Source organism: Chrysemys picta, chromosome 3 (assembly GCF_011386835.1).
Source record: "Chrysemys picta bellii isolate R12L10 chromosome 3, ASM1138683v2, whole genome shotgun sequence".
Taxonomy (NCBI): Eukaryota; Metazoa; Chordata; order Testudines; family Emydidae; genus Chrysemys; species Chrysemys picta.
In genome coordinates, this window is record NC_088793.1 from 11,986,646 (window position 1) to 11,997,774 (window position 11,129).

At 50.3% G+C, this 11,129-nt stretch overlaps 1 protein-coding gene across 2 annotated transcripts; it reads left to right on the forward strand.

Moving 5' to 3' along the window:
* Positions 1-1,877: 1,877 nt before the first annotated feature.
* NEIL2 (nei like DNA glycosylase 2) lies at positions 1,878-10,516 on the forward strand. 2 transcript variants are annotated; one of them, XM_005290680.4, is made up of 5 exons: positions 1,878-2,008; positions 3,345-3,548; positions 7,973-8,340; positions 9,139-9,335; positions 9,836-10,516. In XM_005290680.4, exons 2-5 carry the CDS (start codon positions 3,411-3,413, stop codon positions 10,150-10,152), a joined length of 1,020 nt encoding a protein of 339 aa, XP_005290737.2. In that variant the 5' UTR covers positions 1,878-2,008; positions 3,345-3,410; the 3' UTR covers positions 10,153-10,516. The 2 variants fall into 2 exon arrangements, with proteins under 2 accessions (XP_005290737.2, XP_065443548.1); XM_065587476.1 differs by lacking the exon at positions 1,878-2,008 and adding an exon at positions 2,079-2,164 and having other exon boundaries at positions 9,836-10,295.
* Positions 10,517-11,129: the final 613 nt, after the last annotated feature.

The window sequence follows — 11,129 nt, forward strand, 5'->3', positions numbered from 1 at the left end:
CGCACTGGCTGATTAGGCCTCAGCTGGAGTATTGTGTCCGGTTGTGGGTGCCACATTTCAGGAAAGATATAGACAAACTGTAGAAAGTCCAGAGAAAAGCAACAAAAATGATTAAAGATTTAGAACAGTGGTTCTCAAACTTATTTGATCACACCTCCCTTCTTTGTGTCTGCAGTAATTTCTCCCCCCCCCCCCCCCAGCCATACAAGTATATATACCAGGGGTGGGCAAACTTTTTGGCCCGAGGGCCACATCGAGGTTGCGAAACTATGCGGAACCCCCAACCCATCCAATCCCCCCTGCTCCTTGTCCTCTGACTGCCCCCTCCCAGGCTCCCCCCTGCCCCTAACCACCCCCCTGGGACCCCACCCCTATCCAACCCCCCTGCTCCCTATCCCCTGACTGCCCCGCCCCCTATCCACACCTCCGCCCCCTGATGGGCCCCCCAGGAGTCCCACACCTATCCAGCTCCCCCGTCCCCTGACCCCTGCCAGAACATCTGCTGCATCCAACCACCCCTTGCTCACTGTCCCCTGACCACCCCCTCCAGGGACCCCCACCCCTAACCACTTTCCAGGAGCCCCCCTATCCAACCCTCCCCATTCCCCGTCCCCTGACTACCCCAACCCCTATCCACACCCCCGCCCCCTGACAGGCCCCCTGGGACTCCCACGCCTATCCAACCGCCCCCTCCTCCCAGTCCCCTGACTGCCCCCCGGGACTCCCTGCCCCTTACCCAACACCCCCGCTCCCCGCCCCCTTACCACGCTGCTCAGAGCAGCAGGAGCTCGCAGCCCCACCGCCCGGCAGGAGTGGCGGGCCAGAGCTCCTGCATGTGTCCCCTTTTTGCATTTTGAAAAGCTGGGAAAGGCAAAACCTCAAACAACAAAAGAGGGAGGAAGTATGGGGGTGGGAGTACATCAGAGTGCGGAGGGGAAGTGGCTCGAGCTAAGTTCACGGAGGGGCAGGAAGACAGTCCTGGCTTTCTTCCTCCCCTGCCCACTGGCTAGCAGAGCTGCCAGCTGTGACCGGGCAAGTGCCTCTTTAAAGGCAGTGGGAGTGAGGAAGCTTCCTGGCGCACTGATTGCTCTGGGAGGCCTTGTTCCTTCTTGGAGCACAATGGTTTCTGGAACTCCCCTGGGGCAGCACAGCTCTGCAAAGCCCCCAGCATGGGCCAGCGCTTCACAGGCACAATCAAAGCCTAGACGCAGAGTTGCCGACGCATCTCATGATTGCTGGCAGGCTTCTTAAAACCCAAGCTCCTTGGAGGGATGTGATTGCAGGACTTTGTTTATTACTCTGTGTTTGCACGTCAGTCTAGTACCCCTCGGCACTACCCTAAGAAACATCATCACCCTGACCATGATCATCATAATTCTTAAGTGCAAATATCAGCTTTACTTTTTAAATAAACATGTATGTTTCTAGCCCTCACAATTGCACAGAAAAACTTGAAAACAAGAACCCGAGAGGCTCAAAAACCAGAAGAGAAAGACCCCAACACTTTTTTTTTTTTAAATTTCACTATGTTTAAGTTAATTCCATGATTTTCTGGAGCATCAGGATCTGACTCTTTCCCCCCCCCCCCCCCCCCCCAAATATGCAGAACAAATATGCTTTCACTCCATGCATCTGAAGAAGTGAATTTTTTTACCCACGATAGTTAAGCCCAAATAAATCTGTTAGTCTTTAAGGTGCCACCGGACTCCTTGTTGTGTTTGTGGATACAGATTAACAGGGCTACCCCCGCTGCAGAACAAAAACATGGCCCAATTCACTCTGGGCTGGATTGCTTGCTCTGGAGAGCTGTAATTAGGTATTCGACTGAGCGGGTCTGACAAATGGGTACTATTTTGTGCAATGCCTGCAGAGGGTGTGGTGTGTGAAACTGGCAGGAGGGAGAGATCAGACAGTGGCAGATCTGGGGTGTGGTCAGGCGTGGGACAGAGCAGAGGCTGGGATTAGCAGGGCTCTGCTCCCTTCTGTGGCTTGTCCTAACAGGCACACAGTGAGTATCAGTGAGGCTCTTCCTGTCTTCATTGCGTGTGACATCACCAAATTGAAGACAATTAGAAGAAGCCTTGGTGTTTAAGCCCCCAGGCTGCCTGGCCAGTAATAGATGCAGCCCTGCTGTCAGTTGAGGAAGGCCCAAATGCGGGATGTGGTGTGTGACAAAGACCCAACAGGAGGGACGTACAGGAAACTCCCAGTGTTGGGGGATTTCTTCCTACAGGGCTAATAACTCTCTCACCTCAGTGCTGGGGTTTTGTGTTTCTGATGTGAATTGTTCTCGGCAGGGAAAATGAGGGATACTAGATTTTTGGGGAGTGTAGGGAGTTTTGGCGGTGAGATGAGTGCTGCCCCTTGAAACAAGGGCTGTGGGAGGGATAAACGCGATGGTTGAGAACGATATAAAGCAAACAAACCTGTTTTAAGATCTCTCCTCTCATGGGTTGTTATCTGGCTTTGGTTATATTAGTTTGTTCAGAATCAAGTGGCACTAACTTTATTTTGTTATTTAATCCAGAGGGAGGCAGCATGTCCTAGTGCTTAGAGCAGGGGACGGTGGGTCAAGGCTCCTGGGTCCTATTCCTCACTCTGCCAACTCTCACTGATGTCCCAGGATCAAGCCCTCACTGATTCCTTTTAAGTGACAGAAGCCGGGACAATTCACACTGTGCAGTTCTGCAAACAAGGCTGTGGTTTTGCTTCCTTGCTGTCACTGTTCAGATGGGCTGCACAGTCCACCCCTCTGACTTATGGGCTGTCTCATGCCAGTGCATTTTAAGAGAGAAGGAGAGGATAGTTTTGGAGGGTGGAGTGGATGGCTCTAGGGCACTGGGAATGATGGGACTGGCACTTCACTTCTAGTTTCCTGGCTTGAACCTGTTACCATCTGCTGGCTGTTTGGTGGTCTCAACACGGTTCCCCAGTATCCACATCACAAAGTAGTCAACAGGGCATGCCCAATGACATCCCAACGTGAGGGAACAGGGAGGCAGGGCCGTTGTAGCAGGGGAACTAGGACAGTATTTTTTTTTTGTATAATGACCGTGCTGAGATGAGGATAAAAGCCCCATTCATTGACTCTAATGGGAGAGCATAAGCTTAAACCTGAGTGTTGCTGCTTGTCAGCTTGAGAAACACAGGCCAGGCTCAGCCCACTGCAGACTTTCCTGCTGCAGCTGGAGTTTGAGTGGGGAAAGGGAAATGATCTGGGTGTTTCTATAACCCTTCCCATAGGGGTGAGGAGCATGATCACGGAAGATGAGAGGACCAGGGACAATGGCCTGTTTATGTGCAACCACATTTCCCTAAGCAGTCACTGATTTTATGCACCTCAGCTTTAGGGTACCCTGTGTGAGACCCCCAGCGTGTACACCTGCAGCTTCCATTGAATTCAGCCAGAGATGCCAGAAGGCCCGTCTGTGAAGAGGTTCCAGTTGCTGACTGCTCCTTTTGTGGGGCAGGTAGTGGCCAAGGTGGGAGGAAGCAGCAGGCAGAGAAACCTGAAGGATCTGAAAGCAATGAGGCTCCAGGACTCTCAGGTGTGCTATGCTAAAAGGTAGCTTTGTCTGGAGATGTCAGCCCTGCCTCACAAACCTCCCCTTCCCTGCCCTAACTGCAGTGCTGGTGCTGCAAAGGTGCAGGGTGTTGGCATATGGGAAAACCTATAGTAACATCCGAGTAGCCTCTTGGGCTCAGTGTGGAACATGTCCCTAGTTTGCAGCTCTAAACGGGTGCTGTATAGACAGACATAGGCATCACCCACATGGCTATAGGACTAACGTGAAGGCACCTTCAGCTGTGAACAGTGGCCACTCTATATTGAGAAGGTTGAGCTGAGGGTCAGAATTGCAGAAAGGGAGGGACGTGGGGAAACTAGGGTACGCACAGGGAAAATTCCCAGAGTGCTTTGCTTTTTGACTGTCCATAACCCAGAATAAATTAACTTCCTAGTGGAATTTAAGTCAGCAGGGCTTCACTGTGAAGGGCCAAAGCATCATTGAATGCCATGCAGAGGCCCACCAAATAATCACAGACTCATAGACTTTAAGGCCAGAAGGGACCATCATGATCATCTAGTCTGACCTCCTGCACATCACAGACCACAGAACCTCACCCACCCACTCCTGTAATAGACCCCTAATCGAGTTACTGAAATTCTCAAATCTTGGTTTAAAGACTTCAAGTTATGGAAAATCTAGTTTAAACCTGCAAGTAACCCATGCTGCAGAGGAAGTCAAACCTCCTCGCATCCCTTGTGTCTGCCAATCTGACCCAGGGGAAAATTTCTTTCATGACTCCAAATATGGCGATCAGCTGGACCCTGAGTATTTTGGCAAGACCCAAACACCTGGGAAAGAATTCTCTGTTGCAACTCAGAGCCCTCCCCATGCAGTGTCCCATCACTGGCCGTTGGGGATATTTGCTACTAGCAGTCACCGATCGGCTACATGCCATGGTAGGCAACCTCATTGACAGATGTGTATTGTGACAACCTGACCCGTGACATCTGGGTGCAGATGTGGTCGCCCCATCTCAAAAAAGATATACTGGAATTGGAAAAGGTTCAGAAAAGGGCAACAAAAATGATTAGAGGTATAGAATGGCTTCTGTCTGAGGAGAGAGTAATAAGACAGGGACTTTTCAGCTTGGAAAAGAGGTGACTAAAGGGGGATATGATAGAGGTCTATAAAATCATGACTGGTGTGGAGAAAGTAAATAAGGAAGTGTTATTTACTCCTTCTCATAACACAAGAACAAGGGGCCACCAAATGAAATTAATAGGTAGCAGGTTTAAAACAAACAGAAGAAAGTATTTTTTCACGCAACGCACTGTCAACCTCTGGAACTCCTTGCCAGAGGGTGTTGTGAAGGCTAGATAACAGGATTCAAAAGGGAGCTAGATAAATTTATGGAAGATAGCCATTCATGGACCTATAAGCCAGGATTGGCAGGAATGGTGTCCCTAGCCTCTGTTTGCCAGAAGCTGGGATTGGGTGATAGGGCATGGATCACTTGATGATAACTTGTCTGTTCATTCCCTTTGGGGCACCTGCCATTGGCCACTATCAGAGGACAGGATACTGGGCTTGATGGACCTTTGGTCTGACCCAGTATGGCCATTCTTATGTGATGGGCACACTCTGAAGTTGTTGGCTCTGTGATACTGTCTCCTAGGGGGAGAGAGAATGGAGACAGAGAAAGGGGAGCAGGGGGAATTCTAGTGGCTCACAGATTTTTTTTCTTCCTTGTATCTTCCCCAAGCCCCAGAGGTGAGGGGTGGAAATGCAGCTCCTGACTCCCTCCCCAGTGAGTGTGTTCAGCTCTGCCTGGTATGTATCTGGCAGCGGGGGGTTGCTCCTGTAATCTGTGCTCCACCCGAACCGGAGACCAAGCGAGCTCACATGGATCAGGCCTGCAAGAGCTACATTCAGAGTACGTCTGCATTGCCCGAAAAACCCACCGGCCACAGTGAGCCTGGGTTGACTGACGTGGGCTTGCGCTACTGGGCTAAAAGTAGCAGTGTAGCTGATCCCGCTCAGACTGCAGCCCAGGCTCTGAAACCTGGCGAAGGGGGTGGGTTTTAGAACCCAGGCTCTGCCCAAGCGGGAACGGCTACACTGCGATTGTTAGCCCCATAGCGCGAGCCCTGCGAGACCGAGGCAGTTGACATGGGCTCTCACACTTCTTTTCGTTGGCGGTGTAGACATACCCATAGGTTCCTATACCTGACAGGCAGGTTGAAAGCCGCAAGCTGAGCACCGGTGCATTAAACAGGGATGAGATTTCGGTGCAATATTTAACTACGCTCACTATGTCCCTGTCAGGGCCGGGCCATGGGCAGCTGGGGGAGCCCTGGTCAGCTGCTAAGTTGCAATCAGGAGACAAGTAGCAGGGTCAGGAGTGAGCCGGGTCAGAATGCCAAGACGACCGGGTTGGGCACCAAGCTGCAGACAGCAGATAGATCATCTAGCAGGGTCAGAGTCGAGCCAGGTCAGGATATCAGGAAGTCGGGGTCAGGCGCCAGGTTACAGACAGCAGTCAAATAGCAAAGTCAAGGTCAAACCAGGGTCAGAAGCCAGACTCTGGGGTCTTTCGCAGGCAAGCTGGTGGGCAGTGTTGTTGTCCAGGCAGCTCGTCATGCTAACTTCCTGGTTTAAATACTGGTATTGGCCAAGCAGTGGGCAGTGAGGGCCCACCACTCGGGCTTTGCTGGGCAATACTTCCCGCCAAGCCTAGCGTCACAGTGTTCTCCAGTGGGAACCTAGCCTGTGGCAACGTTGACACATCAGAGGCCCAGAACCACCCCTCTGGTCCCATGTTCTATCTGTACAGGTTCTTACAGGCCCAGATCTTCCATGGGAGACCCTGAAGCAGGATTAGAAACCAGGCATGCTGGGCAAAATCACTGAAGTCTGCTGCCCATTCTGGCAATCTCCCTGGAACTGTAACAAATATGTATAGGTGCATGAGCCTTCGTTGGCTTGGCTGGATATTCCTTCCATCAGCCGAGGATGGCTCCTCTCCTCAGCTCAGACTAGCAGAACTGACCCAGTCTAGCAATTGCGGCAGCCAGTTCAGTGTTAACGAAGTCCCTGAACAGACCCCCACCCCCTTTATATCCTCTTACAAACGATTAAGGAACACACAAACCTTCAGAGATTCTCCTGCTTACATTTATAAGCTACTCTAAGTTCAGGATTTGACCTAAAGAAATTGTCACACGTTTAAATTTATGCTGCCATGAATGTAGACCAAAGTCCACAATGAATATGCACATTACTTTCAGCATGGCTTTGGGATAGGGGATAGGGATTCTATCCCATCCTGGCCAGGTCCCTTAGTAACCAAAAATAACTTCCACCTGGCAGCTGTTTGGTGGTTTAGGAGCACGTGAGATTAGTTTGGCCTCTGCCCATTTTGCAGTAAATAAGGATAAGGGGAACAGAGAGGAGACCTTTCCTCACAGCCGAGTGGAAGAGGGGAACTGCTGGAGAACCATTAGGTCATCAGAGTCTGATGTCATCCGTTGTTACGTCAACACAACCCCACAACTCACAGGCCCCGACTTTCAGCTGTCCCCAGTGGTGCTCCATCCCAAGCTCCCACCCCACCCCTTCCCCCAAGGCCCCACGCTCGCTCTGCCCTCTCCCCTGAGCACACCCTGCCCTCGCTCCGCCTCTTCCCGCCCCTGGTCCTCCCCGCCAGTGCCTCCCGCCTGTCATCGAACAGCCGATTGGCGGCGGTAGGGAGGCGCGGAGCGGGAGGAGCTGATTGGCGGGGCCCACCGAACAGCTGATCGGTGTGTTCCTAATGTGTGCAGAACACCCCCTATTTTTTTCCCCATGGATGCTCCAGTCCCAGAGGCAACGTCACTGCTTCCATTGTGGCTGCACTGGGCTTCCTAGGGTAGCTGTTCCAAGCTGAAGGGCCTCTTCAGCTTGTAAACAATCTCTCTACTTGTCATGCACTTCTTGCACATAGGAGACTGCAGGGCTGCTATTAGCAAGTCAGGCTTCTGTGTCAGATCTAGACTGACTACGGAGCTTACTTCTCAGAGAGAGACGCACCAGAGGTGCTCACTATAAAATCCTTTAATGCTCTGCCAGGTATGGCCCAGGTTAGCATAAATAAGACCTATTACATACAGCACCACCTAGTGGCTGATCAGTATAATACAGTTTGGTATTCATTACACTACCTGCGGGGTATGCACTGATGCCCATAGCTGCCCTACTGACGCGTTAGTTAGACTGGCAAAGAGAACAAGACTTCTTGGGATGTGGGTCCCTGCTCTAATGTTGCTAGCTCATATCTCCCAGAGAGCCCTCCAGTTCCCTCACGTTAACTGAATGCCCTTCACTTTGAACCTCGCCTTTAGGCGCTGAGGGTTACTTACCTTAAATTGTTCATTGTTTGCAAATGCATACGTCCTCAAACGCTTCCCTTGACTTTTATTTTTTAGGCCTCTGGAAAGAATTTATTCCTGGCATTCGGTGCCGCTCTGGAAGCATGGACCATGGGTGGAAGCCCATCTCCAGGTCCTGTGGTAGAAGAGCCAACCATCCAAGGAGAGGCTGACCGCGGGGCATGCTCCCTTACCCTTGCTCAGGAAGGACAGGAGGATGAGGTCTCTCAGCTAAGCCCCAAAGAACACAGTGTGCAGAGAAAGCAGGAAACAGAATGCTCAGTGCCTGATGCCGCAGATGCAGCAGGGGGCATTTGGAAATGGCTGCGCTTCCATTTTGGTTTGTTTGGCAGCATCCGGGCTAACGAGTTCTCGAGAGCTAATAAGGCGAACAAAAGAGGGGACTGGAAGGATCCCGTGCCCAGGTATTGACTGAATCCTCTGTCAATGGCAAACACCGTTCTCTTTTTTCTCCCCTTGCCCGCCTCCCACCCCCAATGCCCAGTTTCTAAAGAGGCAAAAGAGGCTTCGGTATTGCTTGCTTGTTTAATGTCTCAACGTGACAGTTCCTGGGCATTGCATGTGTTGGTTCCTGCAGAATGTGCCTATGAAACTGGCAGGTTTCTCAAGCTAAGAAGAAACAATAAGACAAGCGATGCTTAACCATAAATAGGGATGTAATCTCCCTGGGGAAAACAACATTAGAAGATCTGCCCCTGGAGATGCTGACTAAATCCACATGACTGCAAATCAGGAAAGACAAGGCTCCTTTTCCCAGTCAACCCACCCCCCGCCTCTCCTCCTTTGCAACACTCTAGGTATTTTTCTGGTCACTACAGTATATTGTCCCATCTGGCTCTGAACGACTGAATGCAGTGTTGTCTGGAGTAGTAGATATAGGAAAACACAGCAGTGCTCACAAAGGGGTTCAGTCCTGCCAAGTGTTGAGTGCCCTCAACTCCCATTGATTTCAGAGGCTCGGGTACAAAGGCTGAGCAATTTGACACCGCTAGCAAATATATAGGGTTTTCCCCTCCTCTTCCACCATTTCTCCACCCGGTTCCCACTATTTTCCTTGGTCGCCAGCTTTTTCTTGATCCCCTTCCTCCCATATCTACACGCGCATTCGGCTAGACTGGAACATGATTGTTCATGTCATGTTTCTGGATTGACACTGCGAAGCCAGGATATTCTCGCTCTAATTTCCATCCTGTTTATTGTAGGTTGGTTCTGAACTTCGACAGCGGGGGCTTCCTCGTCTTTTACAACTGCCGGATCCACTGGTGCACCTCTCCCGCTGTGGAACCTGCTTCTGACATCCTGTCTCCCAAGTTCCATCGGGGGCAGGCCTTGGCAGCCCTTCGCCAGCCGACGTCCATCTGCTACACTCTTCTGGACCAGAGATATTTCTCCGGTCTGGGTATGTTCCACCAGAGAGGGGAATACCCTCCAGAAATAGTGATATTTTGGGCCAGTTAGAGATGGGTCTCGGATTTATTAGCTGCAAATGTTAAATGTTAGCATAGAGACATGACTTCTTATTCTTGATATCCCCTGATATCTCAGCTCTTTATGAAAACAAACCTGTTAGGACTTAATTCTCATGAGTGCCAACTTCAATGGGAGCTGTCATTGCTCAGCACCTCTGGAAATCAGGCTCTTAAGTTTCATAATCCCCCTGAGAGGTAGATGAGTATTATCCTCTGTACAGACAGAGAACCAGAGGCACAGCGAGGTTACCTGACTTCCCCAAGGCCACAGAGGGAGTTGAAATCATAGGCACAAAGAGAGGTCAATAGCTTCTTCCTCCTAGACAAGCACTCAGACCACTAGACCGTGCCTTCTATTCATGTGATTGGTTCTCACTGTCTCACTATTGCACCTGTGTTTACGAACCTCTCTTCTCGCCCCATGATCCAGGGAACATCATTAAGAACGAGATCTTATATTTGGCAAGGATCCACCCATTATCGCAAGGCTCGCTCTTGGCTCTCTCAGATCTCGAATCCTTGCTGGATCATGCCGTTCAGTTCAGCACAGACTGGCTGCATAAGAAGCTGGCTGGAAAAGGATTACACTATCAGATCTACCTGAAAGAAAAATGTCCTCTTGGGCACGAGGTGATGCAGGGAACTTTTGGACCCCGAGATGGGTTTAAGAGGCTTAGCTGGTGGTGTCCTCAGTGCCAGCCTCTAGTAGCTCCTGAAGGGAATGACCCTAAATCGCTTAAACGCTGAGTGAACAAATATGCCAGCCTTAATGTGGATTATGAACACACTCTCCTTTCTTGCAGAATGTTGCCTTCTGGTCTTTTTGTGACAGGCTGTCAGTTGTACTGAGCAGAAATCACTTATCCTGGAAGGCAAAAGGTGGAGAGAAAATAGAGCTTTGTTAAAAAGGGAGGGGATGTTTTTGTGACCCTCCCAAGTCATTTTTGAGCTATGAAGAGAAATAAGGCAAACAGTAGTAGGTGTCCCTCTCCCCCAGAAGTTAGGAATTGTAGCCACTGAAATGCTTGGCACCTTCAGATTTGCTCATGTAAAAAGTTGAATATGTTCAATTTTTCTTCTGCCAGCGAAGCAGTATAAATAACTTCGGTGTGATTGTCTTGTTTGTTTGACTGTTTTGCAAACCTCCTGCCAAACCAATTGGCTGGGAAGAGTGAGTAATGGGAAGTAGAACTTTTCTCCCCTAAGCCAGCGATTCACATGCAGCCGGCTTGATGGTGATTAAGCATTCTTATGACCCTCACAGGTTGGCACCCTGTGTTCACATCCCAAAACCGTTGGCACCCTTCTTGGCACTCTCAGCGGAGAGCCCAGGGCTAGAAGTGGTCCTTCCAGCTCAGGGCAGAGTGGGGAAAGCTTTTACTACAACTGCCTGTGCTAGCTTCTGACGCGACCTCTCGCAATTCAATGAGAAACTCTTTTCTTCCAACACCAGCCTGCGCTGTTGTAGAAAGAAATCATGCTCTTAATCAGCTTTAAGATGTTACAATCAACTCATTCACATTGTGGCTTAGATCCGTGCTAGATATGTGCTCACCAGGTGCTGACGCTGGTGCGTCAACTATTTTTAAGAGGATGTGTCTATTCCCAAAGACTTTGACTCTGGAGAAATAATTATAAGAAATAATCACGATTTCCTAACAGGTAGGCAAGACACTCCCTAAACTTGCAAACTGCATCACCTGCTGGCCTTCCTGAGGCAAAAG

What these genes read in the sequence shown, in the direction of transcription:
- NEIL2 (XM_005290680.4), top strand. Translation starts at nt 3,411, where the DNA reads ATGCCAGAAGGCCCGTCTGTGAAGAGGTTCCAGTTGCTGACTGCTCCT. An exon ending in TGAGGCTCCAGGACTCTCAG is followed by an intron (nt 3,549 to 7,972) that starts GTGTGCTATGCT and finishes TTTATTTTTTAG; the next exon opens with GCCTCTGGAAAGAATTTATT. An exon ending in GAGATATTTCTCCGGTCTGG is followed by an intron (nt 9,336 to 9,835) that starts GTATGTTCCACC and finishes CCCATGATCCAG; the next exon opens with GGAACATCATTAAGAACGAG.